This window comes from Pelodiscus sinensis, chromosome 17 (assembly GCF_049634645.1).
Source record: "Pelodiscus sinensis isolate JC-2024 chromosome 17, ASM4963464v1, whole genome shotgun sequence".
Classification (NCBI taxonomy): domain Eukaryota; kingdom Metazoa; phylum Chordata; order Testudines; family Trionychidae; genus Pelodiscus; species Pelodiscus sinensis.
The window spans coordinates 26,704,531-26,722,725 of record NC_134727.1 but is presented as its reverse complement, the minus strand read 5'-3'; the positions used below and the strand labels follow the sequence as shown (position 1 = coordinate 26,722,725).

The 18,195-nt window shown below is 39.5% G+C and overlaps 1 protein-coding gene across 2 annotated transcripts in view; it reads left to right on the top strand.

The window, feature by feature from the left end:
- FSTL4 (follistatin like 4) overlaps positions 1-8,397 on the top strand; it is a 600,213-nt gene extending 591,816 nt beyond the window's left edge. For both annotated transcript variants that reach the window (XM_075900372.1, XM_075900373.1), the window contains exons 15-16: positions 2,564-2,673; positions 7,685-8,397. In XM_075900372.1, the coding sequence (XP_075756487.1) occupies positions 2,564-2,673; positions 7,685-8,387 (813 nt within the window). In that variant the 3' untranslated portion in view covers positions 8,388-8,397. The remainder of the gene's footprint in view (positions 1-2,563; positions 2,674-7,684) is intronic.
- Positions 8,398-18,195: the final 9,798 nt, after the last annotated feature.

The window sequence follows — 18,195 nt, the reverse complement described above, 5'->3', positions numbered from 1 at the left end:
CATTTGGACATCCCCCCCCTTTTTATTAATGCAGAATTTAAAAAAATGAATTACAATATAATTAAAATAAAAATTATCCAGCTAAATTAAGTTTCTATCAAATGTACCCAATTTTACATTTAATATGAAAATAGCCTTCAATTTCACATATGACATGTTTTTTTTGTTGGCGCCCGCCACTCTCTTCTGAAAACATGAATGTGCTATTGGCAACAAAAAGGTTGGGGACCCTGCCCTAGACATTGCAATGTCTAACTCCTAATGGTTTTCTGAACTCTGAGCAAGCTGCCTGAGTTACTCATGCATGGCTAAGGAAGAGTTAGGCGCCCAAGAAGTAGATGGCTGAGCAAGAGGTGACCTAATCTAGCCAGGACTGAAATTTGGAAGAAGGAGGGGATTAGGTCCCTATCAAAAGTATATTGGCAGCTAACTCCCATTGTCTGGGCATTAGGTACCTGACAAGCCACTCTGTGCTTGGTATTCTTAGCAACAAACCCCCCTCTGAAGTTAGACACCTCAGAGCAAGGTCAGATTTTTCTCATGAAAAACCAGAGGGTAGGTGATCCAGACTCAAATGGTTTTATGACTGGAGCAGGGATGTGAATTTGGGTCTTCCCCATTGCAGACAAGTGCTTTCACTACGGGACTAGTCAATCTTTCAGGAGAGAGAAAATCAGGGAAATGCCTAGTCTGAGAATGGTGCTAGAGTTTCATTTGAGTGAGAGCTCCAAGCAGTGATGCAATGTCAGGATTTAAGTGGCTTTACATGGGCCCACCAGAAAATACTCAGGTGCCTACAGAAGGAAGCTGGATGGTGATTCTGGAAATGTCAGTAGCGTCAACTCTTGGTATGAGGTGCCTACAGGGGCAGTTAGGTACCCAAGTGCCTTTGTGAATCTGGCCCCTGGAATCTACTCCAGCAATTATGTAGGAGCATGAGGATCATCTCCTTGCTTCCCTACACAGCATCTAAGCACCCAGCTAAGCTATTACGGCTCATAAATTATCACCTTCTTTACAGCAGTTGCCTGGTACTTACTACACGTCATGTACTGCATTACCACGCATGTCTTATCAACCAGCCTCACTAAAGAAAAGAGGAATCCTGCACTGTTTTACTTCTGGCAACAAAACAGCAGCAACTAAACGGAAGTTTCTGAAGCAATCTCAGCTAAGTTCCCTCATGAGTAGCATGGGTTCCTGTAAAAGATACAAGAAGCCAAAATGGTTTCCCATTATTTCCACTTAATAGCTTCCATCCAACTGTGAGAGGTTTCTGTAATTAAAGGAAAGCTGGCATAGACTTCTGATTTTTAACAACACCAACTGCATAGCTGGAAACTTGTAATACAACTATAGTTCTCAGATGGTCCTTTCTGTTCTCTTGTAAAATACTGATACACATGGATAGCATTAGATTAACACCTTTTGTCTTCTGACAGCGCCCCCCCCTCAAAAAATTGCAGAGTCTAATTTGATGAGGTTTCTCTCCCTCCTCCCCCTAACAAAATCATTAATTGTTTCACACAGCTCTGTGATTAAAAAAAATTCAACTGTATAGCTTGACCTTAATTCTTTGCGCCTCTTTAGAAATCAGAGGTTTATCAAACAAAGCTTTGCAGACTATTAATGGTCTACTATTGTTTAGTTGTTACTACTTTATGGGAAAGCAAATGTGCAAAACTATTTCTGGCTTCATGAAAGCACTTTACAAAAAATGGCATTCTTTTCAAACAATTTAATTGGAATAAATCAAAATGGTGTGACCAGTATGTTTGAGCTAAACCTTTTAGGGTTGTAGAATATCCTATGATGAATTATTTAGCCCTAAATTTTAAAGAACTACTATTAGCAGATTATATTTGCAAAAACTTCTAATGAATTGATTACACCATCTTGAACTAAAACAAGCCCTGTAAATTTTTTCTGTATTTAACATTTTAATTGTTAAAAAATTCTTTCTGCTCATATTTTGGGGTTATGTGGGAGATAATAAAGCAGAGTTTCCATGGCAGCAAAAGGTTTGCTTTCTTTTGAAGGACAGCATTTCAAGAGAGTGTCTTTCCCTGCTCTTCAGTGTATTTTATGTGGTGCAATAGATGGGTGAACATTTATTTTCCTTCAAAGTGATAATTAACTACCGTGAGTTAGATTTTCATCAGTCAAGCTAGTGAATTATTACTGTGAATTTAAGTGAGGTTCATAAATGTGAATATGAAATAAATGTTTATTTTAAACAGTGTGGAATACATTATTGTAGGTTTACTATTGTCACACTATTTCAACCTGTATTTGATTGCTTTTGTCTACTGATATAAACATCATCTTATGAAAGCAGAAAGAGTTGAGCACTTGCCTTTCAAATGTCAATGCTCAGATGCCATCTTATTAAAACTATTTTTCAAGGAACTACTCCAAACATTATTTTGAAAATATAAATCAATTTGAATCTCACCGATATATGGCCAAAAAAAATGGTGTCATGGACAGTTATGTAATTTGTATGTACTTCTCTCTTTCTTCTTCTTTTCCCTATACGCAACATTTTGTTTATTTATTGTAGGTAATAACAGAAGCAAGTGGAGGGGAAATTCATCATATCATCCACACACCATTTGAAGATGTGGATGATTTTTTCATACCACCAACAAATCTTATTATTAATCACATTAGGTAAGGAATGATCCTAATGACTCATCATCATCATGCTTTGTGCTTCTAAAGGACCTTTTGTCTAATCAACTTAAAGTACTATACAAACATTAATGAGCGTGTGATGTTAAGTAGTATTAGCCCCATTCTCCTTATGTGGAAATTGGTGTAAGAACAGGATAAGCAAATTGCCCAACACTATTTAGAAAGTCTGTGCTGGAGCCAGGAATAGAACCTTGAGTTTCAGGCTCCTACCTTAACCACAAAGCCTGCTATAAGAAATCTAAGATCCAAGGGCAATTCTGAGGGTGTGTCTACACTGCAAATTATGGTGTGCTTGTTCTGTTGGTAACAGTAGTATGAAACGTGACAACACAGGCTTCAGCATGGGCTAGCCATCTTAATGCAGGCTCCCAAGGATTCTGGGTTCATAGCAATTGAGACATAAGGTCCTAAGATTTATTGAGCTAACTGGTAACAACTTTATTCTCATCTAAAGTTTGGCTGTTGAATACATAGCTGGCCATTTTCATGCTCAGATATGTGATTTGTGTGTGCAGTAACTGACTGCACAAATGTGCAAGCGTTTAGAAACATTAATGCCATGTATTGTAATTACAATAATTTCCAATGTAATTACAATTTAGCCAACTCACTTAATATAAAATAATATGTTATTTCATGGCATTAACGTGGCAACTACATGTTAAATGTTGAAATCGATGGTAAGTACATAGTAATTGATTATATTGCTACCATATTATTGCACAACAACTATGTAATAATCATTTTATTCACCAATATAGCTTACTTAAGCTAGTTATAGGCCATATTCTGCTTTTTAGAACTCCCAGTCCAACAAAGCACTTAAGCACACACTTAACTTCAAGTTAATAGCTGAATTAGAGCGCTACTGATGACCACAAAAGTATCAGTGACATTGGGTGTAGGCTTTGACCTAGAGTAAATAGTTCTACTCACTGAAACAAACACTTTCAACTGTCTGTTAATTCAGACAAATACCTAGACAGTCTTCTTCAAGTAGCATCGCTGTTGATGCTTCACTTCAGATGTGCATGTGCCCCATGCACCTTTGATTGGATATTTTCATTAGCAGTGTCCATTCGACCCCATTGCTGATATCTGCATATCCCACATTGAGGGTATATCAGGCTGGGTGAGTGAATTGCCCTCATTTCCTGTGTTGGCCTGAGACAGCACTTAGTGCATCCACATTGTGCTTGCCTCGGCTTGCTAATTTCTTTGTACTTAGTTTGTTAGTCTGTAGGCGTAGTTAGTTCCTGGTTTCTGAAAGGTTGTGTTATTTCCTCTGGGGAAAGCCTCACTGCATGCAGCATACCCTGTTTACCACGTTATGTTGCCTCATGTGTAAAGAGGCTACCCGAGTCAACAAGGATACTTGAAGTGTATGGGCAGCCTGGGAGAGTCCCACGTCCCACAGATGTGTCCTGTCTTATTTAGCCCTCAAATTTAAGCCATGTAAGAAGCAGTGACTGGTAATGATGGAGTGCTTCCTTTGCCTCACTTTGAAGATAGATCAGGAGACCACCCCATCAGTCCTCGGGGACCTCTAGTGCCCTTTCACATCCTTGGCTTCCTCCCACGGACATCATGATATTATAATACTGTCAGAATGGTTCAAAGGAGCCCCCGGACTTTAGTCAGAAACTTCAGTTTCTAGGTCACATAGCATCTTGTATTTGTGACCAAATATGTGAGATTATGCCTTTGCTGTTTCCAGGGGTGGCCCACATCAGTTTTCTTGCCACACAGATGCAGCCAAGACAAACAGGTATCAGTTCCTCAACAGGCTGATTGCTACCTTGACTGGTGGAAAGGTGCATCACAATGTAGGTGTGGGGTCCCTTCTTCCAACTGAAATCAACATTAATCAAAACAACAGATGTGTCTCTTTTAGGATGAGGGGCATACCTCAAAGTCTTCCGGTGGTTACTCCAAGAAACCACTTTCCATATCAACCTGTTAGAGCTCAGAGCAGTCAGAAACATCTGCCCTCATTCTCTACCTCTCATCAGACACATCTATCAAAGTCATGACAGACAATATCTCCTATATATTCTATATCAATTGGCAGGGTGACGTGATATCTCCTTCCCTCTGCACCAAAGTATTAAGGTAATGGAACTGGAACACAAAACATTGCAGAAGAATTTCAACAACCTATCTCCCAGGCAGGCAAAATATCACAGTCAGCATTCTTAGCAGGTGTTTTTTCCCATGACTATGAATGAGAATTGTTTTCCCGAGGTATTGCTGATGAAGTTGAGACTTGGGTATTTTCAGTAGTGGATCTCTTCACCACTGCTACAAACAAAAAATGACATCTATTTTGTTCAGTGTGGGGAATTAGGTCACAGTTCCTTGGGCAGATGCCTTCTGCCTCTCTTGAAGGAAGAAACTGTTTTATGTTTTTCCCACATGTCTCGGATTCTCAGGTGCTGAACAAAATCAGAAAAGACAAGAAGTGTTATCTCAATAGCACCAACATGGTCAAGGCAGGTGTGGTTTCACGTCTCTATTTGTCTCAGTATACATCTTCCAATCCCTTCTTTGGCTCCTTTCCCAGGACATTAGTAGCTTGCTGTTTTCCCAGCGTGAGCATTCTCCACTTCAAGGTGTGGCTCTTCAATGATTAGAGGATTAGGGTTAGAGTCAGTCTATTCTGCAGCGTTACAACAGATATTTAAAAAAAATAGAAAAGATCCACAAATATTGCCTTCAAAAGTGTAGATTAGTCACTTGGTGTGAATTCCAAACTGCTGCCCCCAAATTTGCCTCTCTTTGTTCTGGAATATCTGCTGCAGGAAACAGAACTATGACTTATATTGCTTGGGGTTCATTTGGCTGTTTAAGAGCTTTTCGTAGGCGCTACTAAAAAATGCCCAATATCTGACAGCTGAAGAGCTGCTTCAAGGTCTTTGTCAATGCTCCCAATATAGCAGCTGGCAGTACATTTTCCCCTCTCTGTTGGACTTGATTCCAAAGTTCCCTCCTTGTTAGGGGAATACTACTTGTTAATCACATGAAGTGGAGCACCCATAGGGACAGTACTCAAAGAAGTCAGAAAAGTTGCTTATCCTGTGCAGTTAGTAGGTCTTTGAGCTATGACCCACTATGGGGGCTTCCTTATCCTCATTCCTTCCATGTGCTTTGAAGTTTCTTTCTGAGATTCAGTGATAAAGAACAAACTGAGGAGCAGTTTGCCCATGCAGCCCATGCAGTTTGCCCAAGCAGGGGGTGAGACTATTAGCAACATGTGTGAAGATGCTGCTGATATCCTCACATATGGGCTTAATGCCTTTGCTAATGAAAATGTCCAATCAAAAGAACATGGGGCGCACATGCACCAGAAGTGGGAGCCTCTCAGAGGGGCACATCTTTGAAGCACTGTATCACCGCACAGGATAAGTAACCCCTCTGTTATGTGTTTTGGCGGGATTAGTTCCCAGCATGCCTTACATGCTCACTAGTTGTCATAAAAATACTAAGAGCAAGTTTTCAGAGCACAGATTTCATACAGGCATAGAACTTCTTCAGCAGCTGTGTGCACATAACGCACATTCTGAGCCTCTTTTTAAATGGAAGTTTATGATAAAAGCCTGATTTTTCTCTTATTCAGGCACTTGGCCAAGTACTAAGGGAGACTTGAAAGAAATGGTGTAAAGGAAGGCATTTTTTAGAGTAGTCCAAGTGTGCTCATTCAAGAGAAACACTTGTGTCATCTCCTATTTCTTCCACATGTGAATCTTTACAGAAGCTATTTTAAGTGAAATTTCTAAAGGATCTGAGCATAATGGGTAAATGCCAGGCTAAGCCCAGTGATTTTCAAATGATTATACAGTACATTGGCTAATTCTTCAGCAGTGAAATCACTGGTGAATTTTCTCACTGACATTCTGTTTAAGATTAAAGACATAAACTCACTGATTGAAGCAAAATATGTATTTTAACTGTGTGAAAACAATTCCCTTGTCACATTTCATAAGGCAATCTTACACCTTTCAAAGTCGAGCTAAACATCTCACTTAATTTCCTTCTTTCTGTATTGAATGGATGAAAAGATACTCAATGTAAAATTAATTTTCACTTGCACGAGTGATTACCAGTGTCCTAGGGAACAGAAAAGGTGCCATTTCTACCGGCTTCTTCTCAAAGTAAGTAGAACCATTGTTTGGCTATTGCTGACCATTTTTCTCTGGTTAACAAAGGTCAAATGCACTGAAGCCTGTTGATTTTATGGAACATTTTATTCAGAATACATTTCATTTTTTGTTCTCTCAAAAACCAAAAACAAAGACCCCAAATTTCCACTCAGTTGGGATCCTTTGAGGAGATCATTTGATAAGTTCCTAAGCCACCCATCCTCACAGCAGATGATGTGGGAACGTGACACAGACTGAATGCACCAAAGTAGTCTCAGCTACCATGCTGATCCTCCGGCGCCATGGGCAGCCACTGTAAATTAGAGCTACCCCCAAGCAGCTCTAACTTACATTAAGGGACTGTCCCATAATCAGGGGGCACAAATATGTCTTGAAATTATCTTTGCATTTGCTCCCATCTTTAGGATCAGGTCCACAATATGCATTAGTTAAGCAGTTATGATTCCTAGCTATAAAACACATTGAATTACATCACATCAGAAAAATTTGTAACTCAAGAACAACACACGAAGGGCCCAAGCCTGAACACTGTTCTGTGGTTGATTAATGGTGTTGATGAGACTGTTCATGCGAGCCAGGAATTCTTGTACTGTGGGATCATATCCCTAGTTCGTAATTACAAATTAACCAAACATATTGGGGAGAGGGGAGGTTGAGCACATGGCAGAAGAATTAAAATGTCAGTGGTTTCATAGAGAAAAGTAGATATTATTATACACAATAGAAAACGACAGCATGGAGTCTGCCAGTTCTGCTGATTTCAGTGTTCTCTCGAGCATATTGCCTCAGCTCCAGAGATGACTCCAGTATCATGTTTTATATTTCAGGTTTGGTTTCGTCTTTAACAAATCAAGATCTGCAGTTCACAAAATTGACCTGGAAACTGTGACCCACATCAAGACAATCAGCTTCAAAAACTATAGCTGCAAGCCACAGGCCATGGCCTATACCCATTTGGGCGGCTACTTCTTTGTCCAGTGTAAAAAAAATACATCAACAGTAGCATCTCCCCAGCTCATTATTGACAGTGTTACAGATTCTGTGATTGGCCCTAACAGTGACATATCAGGTACGCCCTATATTTCCCCTGACGGACGCTATTTGGTGAGTGCAGCTGAAGACAGTGGCAGGATTAAAGTCCAGGCAATAACCATCCAAGGGGAAATCAAGTTGATGTATGACTTACAAACAAATGTGCACATATCTGATCTGACATTTCAACCCTCTTTCACTGAAGGCAATCAGTACTATATATATGCTACATCACATTTGCAAACAGATGTGCTTTTTGTAGAGCTGTCAACGGGGAAAATGAATGTACTGAAGAATTTAAAGGACCCTATCATGTCCAAAGACTGGCCCTGGAACAGTGACAACAGAATTATGAAAGACAGTGGATTATTTGGACAGTATCTTATTACACCAGCTAAGGATTCACTGTTTGTTATTAATGGGAGACAAAACACATTACACTGTGAGGTTTCAGGTATCAAGAGGGGTAACACGATGGTCTGGGTTGGAGAAGTATGAAAGGGCACAAATGTAACGCCTTCAGCAGACGAGTACTGATTGGACCTTACACTGCAACAAATAGGCAGTAGCATTGTATATTTTTACACTGGGGAAAAAACTGTATAAGCTTCATGGTGCAACACTGGTCTCCTTGCAAGTTTTATAGTATAAGGTATGCTCTGCTAATAGAAATTGGGTTGTATTGGGATATTTTTTGGAAGTATGATTTATGGCTTGAGTTATGAAAAGAATATACACCCGGAAAGAGAATAATTTCTCCACCGAGGTATTGTATAAGCTGCATAACTTGATGATTCTGTTGAACAACACAGCTTCTGAATTTCAGTACTGATGAGTCTCGAAGCCACGTGGAAGTCGTCAGTTTTCTTTCAGTCAGTCTACCTTCAAATCATCTTTCCTCTGACTGTAGGGCCCTGATTATGCCATCCTTAACATTGCCTAAATATGTAAGCAGTAAAAATGCATTTAAAACTGATCTTTGTAGTAAGAAAAAACCCCACTGAAAGCAGTTTTCAAAATGCAGACATTTAGGCAAGAGATTTAATGGAAAATGATTGGTTTACTTTGTGGGATCATGTTAGATGTTATCCTTTGATGTAATTTCACTACCAAACATGACAGAAGAATCTACTATCAGCTTTTTTTTTTATCTTTCTTCTCTTTTGCTATGGGGATACTGAAAGGATTGCAGTAGTATCACCTCTTCCAGAGCGTATAAAGAACATCATCCGACTGTATTTATGAAATTTCTTAGTGGAAAAAATTGGGGATTGGAAGTTGGCTTTGAGAGCCAGAAAATACAGCAAGTCAGATATGCAGAATCTATCATATCAGGAGATAAAGTATTCTTCCTTCAGCAGCATGTGACTCAAGTCATATAGGACATTGTCTGCAAAATCCTTTCCTGCCTGGCAGCTAGCAGAAGAGCCGGGTTGTTGCTAATGTAGGCAGAAACATTTCTAGATATTATTCATTTCCTTCATTAGCAATTTACCAATGCTGAAGGGATTTAGTTCTTTGTAAAACAATGGCTAGGTATCCAACTTCCCTAATTTCAGTAACATATTTTTAATGTAGCATTCACCCATTATAATTGTAGTCTTACTTTGCCTATCTCTCTTCAGAGGTTCTCAGGAGGATTATTTTGCCTTTTTCCTCCCATTTATATTTCACTCTTTTTTATCTTCAATTACCATTCAGTTAAGACAATGGAGATTCACATAAAAATCAAATAAATTACCCCAAAATGAAGCTGCTGGCATCAAAAAAGTTAAATTGATTTCCCATAAAAATGACCATCCTTTTGCACTTTTTATAGCTATATAAAAAGCTTTTCTCCAGTTCTGTTTAGTAGTTTTCAGTGTTCATCATCATGAAATAAACAGGATAAGAGTAGTTATGAGTAACTATTCAAAGTGGTGCAAGCCAGGCAACTACTATTACAAACAGTAGGAAATGAGCAGCTAAATAACAACCCAAATGTAATCTTGATGATAGTGCAAACTCCCTTTTCCGGGAAAGGCATCTGTTATATCCTAGCATTTGGCCTTTTGAATTACCGGAAGGTAACCATGCTAGAACATTTCCTTGGCACCCAAAGTTTTTACGAAAGCAGTTGTTGAATATACAGTGAAATTGTTGTTATCCAGCACTCTGTTAACCAGAAAACATTGTTAACCGGCATTGCCCCCAGCCACAATACCCCCCATCTTCAGGTGCACATGCCTGACTCCCACCTGTCCAGCCAGTCAGCTTGATGCCACCAGTCATTGCGGGGCTTCTGATGGACTACACTGCTTGATGATGTCATCATCAGGTGCCTCCTTCCCCCTCAGCCTGCCTGGAACTGCCAGGAGTCAGACCTGCCGGAGGGTTCCCAGGAAGCTGGCCCACTCATCTGCTTGCCACTTAGGATGGCTCTGTGGCTAAGGGGAAGGGTTGCCAGGTGTTCCCACAGGGGGAGGGAGAGGAGAGTTGGTCACTGTGGTTTCCTCTGGGTAAGGGGTAGGGGCAGAGCAATGAGCTCAAGTATCCCACACATTCCATTTACTGGCAACCCCCATTTCCCATGAGTGCCCGATAACAAAGCTTTCACTGTGTATGGTGATACTTAAAAGATGCTGTAACTGTTTTCCAGCACAGCTATTTGTTATCCTCCTCACAACACACGTAAAAGGATTTTAATGGAAGGATACAGAGTAACACTGATAGCCTTGATTTAAACATTAGCTTTGACTGAAAGAGTTGCTTTTTTAGGATGGCTGTAGACATTGACCATCTTAATTCTTTAACGATAAGTATAAATCAGTTTAGAAGAATAAAAAAAGGCAATGAATCCTATGAATTCATTAGATATGAAATCCTTTAAATTGTCCTTTAATGTTGATGATAGGATGAAACCTATATATTTTCTCTTATGAGCCATAAAGATTAGAAAACATTATCCCATCATTAAAACATGGACATACCTTCATTTAGAAATGCATGGTGCTCATGGTTCTCTATTCACATAGTGAGAAAACATACACATGTCAAGGAAAGGAGGAGATCAACTTTGTAAGTACTTTTAAATATGCACAAACTCCTTTCTAGAACAAAACTGTCTCCATACATTGCACTCATCCTTGAAGTGTTTTATTAGGCCAGACCACTGCGCTAGTGTTATCTTTTATGACTTCTTGTATATTTTATTATGCCTATTGTAAGTTTCTTTGTAGAGAAGTTCATTGTGTCATAGATCAAGCAAATATTACTTTTTTAATAATATTTTAAAAAAATGTAAATATCTGTTCAGTAAATAATTCTTACAACTGGTGTATATAGGCTGTAGAGGATGTGTAATAGCCCTCATGTCTTTCTGTTTGTCTCAAAATCTTGGACTAGAGGTCACTCAACTTCCCACATTAACCTTCCAAAGATGTTCCTGTTTTTTCCTACTGCAGCCCACGCTCTGGTAATGTGTTTTCTAAAGTATCCTACTGGTTTTATCATACTTACTTAGAAAATGAAGTATGATTTAGATTGTCCACGCTAGCTGTGAACAGTTCTAATCATGGTCAATCTAACATTAAAGTGCTGCACATTTGTAATTCTGGATTTTTTTTCATATGTCACAAAGAGCACCATTTTCTCTGTACCAGATAGGTTTAACTTGTGTTTGCCTTTCCATTCTGATTGCAAGCATATTAAATCTCCTTGATTGCAGTTTCTTTTTCATTTTTTTGGTATGGAAGTAGCAATTACTTCACCACTTCACATTTTTTCCTGACTAATGAATTACTAAACACAATGATTAATTGAAATGAATTTAAATTGAATTAGCAAATAATTAGTTACTTGAACATGCTGATGGATCACTCAGGCGTTCCATTTGATGGCCACTAGTTGGATCACAGAAAATATTCAGACCCACTTCCTCAGATCAAATAGTGGAAGAAAATAGTCACAACCATATATACCAAAGGATACAATTTAAAAAAATAAACACATATGAAAATGATCTTACCAAGCTTCCCCAATTATCACCTTTAATACCATTAGCTCACAGACATCTAACTTTCCCCACCTCTAATATCATTAACTCACAGACACTTACCTTCCTTCTTCCCCTCCCCCCCCAAGTCCCCCTTCTGTTCTGAAATGTGACTTGTCCTTTTCATATGTGTTCATTTTTTTTAATTGTATCCTTTGGTACATATGGTTGTGACTATTTTCTTCCACTATTTGATCTGAGGAAGTGGGTCTGGCCCACGAAAGCTCATCATCTAATAAACCATCTTGTTAGTCTTTAAAGTGCTACATAGTCCTGCATTTTGCTTCAGCTACACCAGACTAACACGGCTACATTTCTATTACTAGAAAATATTCACTAATTTCAATAAGAATCTAGTCCCTGATCTTTCACTGTTTAGATTAAATGGTAATACAAAAGAAATATCATTGCTGTTCTAATCAGTCATTTTCCCCTTTTTTCATATGGAAGGACTGTTATTTAGTAGTGCTAGATATTCAATTCAGTACAGTATGAGTGTAGAGCTAGTTGAAAGAAAAGAAAGAAAATTAAGATTTGAAACAAAAACTGTGTACCACCTATCATTATTTTTTTAATCTCTTCTCCTCAGAAATCAGCTAAATATCTGACAATTACTCAAACTTAGGATAACAATGAAAATGTGGATTCAGGAGGCTTTCATGCCTGTTTACTAAACCCATCCAGAAATCTTCTTTACAAAGGAGTGGGAATGTTGGAACATCTTGAGTTGTCAATTTGGGTCACTGAACAGTAGATCTACTATGCCCAAAAAGTCTGTTAGGGGCTTCAGAATACAGATAAAAAGACCATGTTCACCTAGGCTACATCTAGGCCGTGTCCACACTCAGGGGTTCTTTCGAAAAAAGTACCCTTTTTTCGAAAGAACTTCCCCTGCATCCAGACTCAAGCCGCGTTCTTTCGAAATTATTTCGAAAGAACGCGGCTTTTCTTTCGATGGCGGTAAACCTCGTTTCACGAGGAAGAACGCCTTCCTTCGAAAGTTCCTCTTTTGAAGGAAGGCGTTCTTCAATGTAAAGAGGCCGTCTTCGAAAGAGAGCATCCAGACTCGCTGGGTGCTCTCTTTCGAAAAAGCGGATTTCCTCTATCGAAAGATCCACCTGCTGATCGAAAGAGCATCTTTCGAAAGAAGCCTGCAGTCTAGACATAGCCCTAGACTGCAAGCCTCTTTCTAAAGAGGTTTTTTCAAAAGATACTTTTGAAAAAGCCTCTTTCAAAAAAGAGCATCTAGACGACAACCAGTACTTTCAAAAAAGCAAGCCGCTTTTTCAAAAGAGAGTACTTGGGCAGTCTGGATGCTCTCTTTTGAAAAAGCAGAGTTTGCATTACATAGTGCCTTTTTTCAAAAGAGCACTTTCAAAAAAGGCATTATTCCTCGTAAAACGAGGTTTTCCACGGTCAAAAAAACTGCCGTGTTCTTTCGATTTACTTTTGAAAGAATGAGGCAGCAGTCTAGATGCAGGGGAAGTTTTTTGGAAAAAGGCCACTTTTTTTCAAAAAAACCCCTGTAATCTAGATATGCTACTAATGAGCTCACATGCTAGTATCAGACATGACCTTACAAGGATAAACAAGATACAAGGGAGGAGGCTGGAAAGATGTACATGATGACATACATATGACAACCTGATTACTGTGCAAGTGTGTAGTTTAACTGAGTAAAGAAATGTTCTGTCTTTTCCATGGTGTCCCTCTGACTCATATCGGTCAGGATTTTAAACGGGAAAAAACATCCATATGTTTATATGAATATAGTTGCTTTCTATTCATTTATCATTCTCTCCGCTGGTCTGGACACATTTTTCTGAACTCTAGCCATTGATCACTAACCCATAAACATATACACAACTACCTCTGCATTATACTTGTCTGAATCAGCGGCATTATTATGACTTTTATTGACTTCCTCATGTCAACGTGAGAGCAACCAGAGCCAGTCAGAAGTTGGCGTAAATGGACTGTGTATCTAAGAACATATCACTTCATGTCCCATAGTTTGCCTCTTCTGTTATGAAATGTTAGGGCTAAATTCCACTTCTCTTCCTCTCACAAAGTCTGATAAAGGCAAGTAGGTGGTAGCTGATTTCAGAAAGGATTACTAATTCTCCCCTTCCCCCTCCCCCATTTGTGATCTGATTTCCTGACTCACTGTTTTGTGAAAGGGGCACTTTCTTTCAGAAGCAGCAAAATGCTTCACCTATAGCAAACAGGACAGAAATCAATTTTAAATTAATCTCCTCTGCCAATGTTACTTCTTCCTACCAACTTGTCTTTCCCCAGGCACCTTGCAACTACATCTCTTAGTAAACTGTCCCTTCCTGGTAGATAATGCCAGTAGCCTCCCTGGTAGATAATGCCAGCTGCTGTCATCTCATCCTCCTAGATTCCTCTCTCAATTGCATCATTCCAGTCCTATGTAGCTATACTCTAATGCTGTTTCTCAGAATTCTGGGCTGTATACATAAAATCATAGGGCTGGAAGAGACCTCAGAAGGTCATCCAGTCCAACCCCCTGCCCAAAGCAGGAACAACCCTATCACCCTAGCCAGGGCTCTGTCAAGCTGGGATTTAAAAACCTCTAGGGATGGAGATTCTACCACCTCCTTAGGTGACCCATTCCAGTGCTTCACCACCCTCCTAGTGAAATAGTTTTTCCTAATATCCAACCTAGACCTCTCCCACTGTAACTTGAGACCATTGCTCCACATTCTGCCATCTGTCACTACTGAGAACAGCCTCTCTCTATCCTCCCTGGAACCCCCCTTCAGGTAGTTAAAGGCAGCTATCAAGTCCCCCCCCCCCCACTCTTCCCTTTTGTAGACTAAATAAGCTCAAGTCCCTCAACCTCTCCTCATTGGTCATGTGTTCCAGCCCCCTAATCATTTTCATTGACCTCTGCATCCACATCCTTTCTGTAAAAGGTGGGGGGGGGGGTGGGTGTCCAGATTTGGACACAATATTCCAGGGCTACATCTAGACTGGCATGATTTTCCGCAAATGCTTTTAACAAAAAAGTTTTTCCGTTAAAAGCATTTGCGGAAAAGAGCGTCTAGATTGGCATGGACGCTTATGCGCAAAAGCACTTTTTGCGGAAAAGCGTCCATGCCAATCTAGACGCGGTTTTGCGCAAGAAAGCCCCGATCGCCATTTTTGCCATCGGGGCTTTTTTGCGCAAAACAGTTTTTAGCTGTCTACACTGGTCCTCTTGCGCAAATACATTTGCACAAGAGGGCTTTTTCCCAAACGGGAGCAACATAGTATTTGCATAAGAACACTGACAATCTTACATTAGATCATCAGTGTTCTTGCGCAAATTCAAGCGGACAGTGTAGACAGCTAGCAAGTTTTTCTGCAAAAGCACTTGCTTTTGCGGAAAAACTTGCCCGTCTAGACGCGGCTCAGATGTGGTCTCACCAGTGCTGAATAAAGGGGAATAATCTCTTCTCTAGATCTGCTGGCAATGCTCCTGCTAATGCAGCCTAATATGCCATTATCCTTCTTGGCTACGAGGGCACACTGTTGACTCAAATCCAGCTTCTCATCTCCAGATCTTTTTCTGCCAAACTGCTACCTAGCCAATTAGGACCCTGCCTATAACACTGCTTGGGATTCTTCTGTCCCAAGTGCAGGACTCTGCACTTGTCCTTGTTGAACTTCATCAGATTTCTTTTGGCCCAATCCTCCAATTTGTCTAGGTCACTCTGGACTCTATCCCTATCCGCCAGCATATCTACCTCTCCCCTAGTTTAATGTCATCTGCAAACTTGCTGAGGGTGCAATCCATCCCCTTATCTAGGTCATTAATAAAGATGTTGAACAAAACCAACCCCAGTACTGATGCCTGGGGCACTCTGCTTGGTACCAAATGCCATCCAGATATTGAGCCATTGATCACTACCCGTTAACTCTAACCATTGATCACTAACCCATAAACATATACACAACTACCTCTGCATCATACTTGTCTGAATCAGCTGCATTATTATCATGCCATCCAGCAGCTTCATTGCCTAATCCCATCCCCTTGGTCCAGGAACATTTTTGCTGTGTTAGCATGACCAACCCAAACCAAAACCATTAAAATAACTCTCCAAAGTTAAGGAAAAGAGAACCTGTGCATTTATTTGAGGATTTATATGGTACTCAGATATTACCAAAGCCAGCCTGGTATAAATGCCTACAAAGAAAAAATATTAGCTTAAATAATTTAAGTAAACAATACTTCACCTATACATTATTTCCTATGCAATGGATTGTAACATAATCACAGGAAAAGGAAAGGCCAGAGGGCACCTCGACTATTTGTAACCCTGTATGCAACAGCAATTTTTCACATCGAGATTTTGTTTTAAAAAATTTAAGAGCAAGAAATCAGGGCTTAGAGAAGAAGAGGCTTAAATCTGGCCTACTAATGAACTTTGTACACATTTACATTTTGTAGACAGCAGGGAAAATCCAACATGAAGAGGGGGATTTATCTGAAATCCTTGTTAGTGCCTAAGAAATCGAGATTGTGTTACATCTTTGGGGACTGCTCCAGAAAATTGCTGCTAATTGAAGTGCATGGCTTGAGCATATGTTTATTCCAATAAGTAAAGCCTTGCAAATGAATGATTCTGCTAAATAAAGGGTATGAATTTCTTTTTTAATATTTTACAGCCATCATCATAACTAGAACCTGAGACCCAAAAGAAACCAGTGCAAAGATGTTAGTGTGTTGCATTTTTGACAGAGGTCTTAAATATTAAAATCCTACCTTCACCTGGTCAAAGTAGGTGGAACTTACTTGACAGGCCAGGGATGGGTTATTTCCTTAACCATATCTGTGTATTGCTGTTAGATATCACAGGCTAGGCTGCTGCCCTATCCAAGTCTCATCTGCACCCTGTTCACAAAAAATGCATTGCCGAGAAAGGGCAAAACCTAGGCAAGCCTTCTGGAAAATTTGCTAAATTTCCTTCAAAACCAGTATTAATGACTCTGATGACTGTTGCACAAGTCCCTGGACATTTGGTCCTTTAATCTGAAACAAGGCTAACAGAAACCACTGTTGAGATGAGAATCTCAGCTGTCATTTAAAACAGAAAGGAAGGTGCACGATCTGAGAGCAAATGAAAACCAAATAACCAGTGTGCCATTTCAAAAATCTTTTGATTTTAAGCCCATCTCAGGATTTGGCTCTGAGTTGGGAGCTGACATAAGATTTTTGAATCTTTGGGGTTGACAGCACTGGAGAAGCGAAAAACATATTTGCAAAAAAATAATGCAAATTTATTTTTCCATTTTCAAACCAGATCAAAATGCTATCAAAAACCTCACTCTCACTGTGGTACTTGTGTCTCACAGACTGCCACTGCCTTGAAGCTAGTTCAATTTATTAACTTCAGCATATAACCTTTGGCATTATGTGATATGGCTTTGACATGTGCCTGAAACCATCAAAGTCGAAAAACACAAAAGAAGCCAGGAATCCAGATGAGTAAAGCAAGCAAAAAGCACACTTAGTCAAATAAGCCACTTTAAATTGCCAACGGTTAGACCACTTGGATTTTCATAAGTGCAAGTCAAGTGTAGTCTAAACTTTGGGTCCATTTATGCTCATATTACTGTCTCAACCCCATAGCTATCCAGCTATAGACCACGTTGACACACAAAACAAGCAGCTCTGGAGGAACTGTCAGTTAAATACACTCCCGTTTGCCTAGGTAAATGAAGAGTAACTGTTTGTTTGTACTGAATACATGGTGGTACCTTTGCAATGTAACAAGTAGAACTGAGATCATGTTATTAACATATTGTAGAAACTAGTTTTGCTTTGAAGGATAAAACAGCAGTGGCAAATAGGTTAAAGATATGTAGATGAACAGATAATATATTCTTTAAGGTCTTACCTTATTTAAGGCCCCCATCTCTATTAAATGCTATGCTTGTAGAATTTTATACCTTCTTATTCCTGCCACCTCACTCCTTTCATTAAACAGCTCCAACCCAATTAATCAGGATCCTCTTATGGATTTATTAATTTCAGCCCATGTGCATTTTAAGTAAAGATGGACTCAAATATCAGGTCAGAGCTTGACTATATCAATATAGATACAGATGTGCCAGATTTGAACATTATGGAGTTAGGAAAAAGTGAGAGTGAGCCTTCACATAGTGTTAGTTTAGAAGTAGGGTACTGATTCAGGCACATTGTTATATAGGAGTAAAGACAGCTTCTTCATAGTGTGTTCAACAATCTTCTTTGTTTCAAAC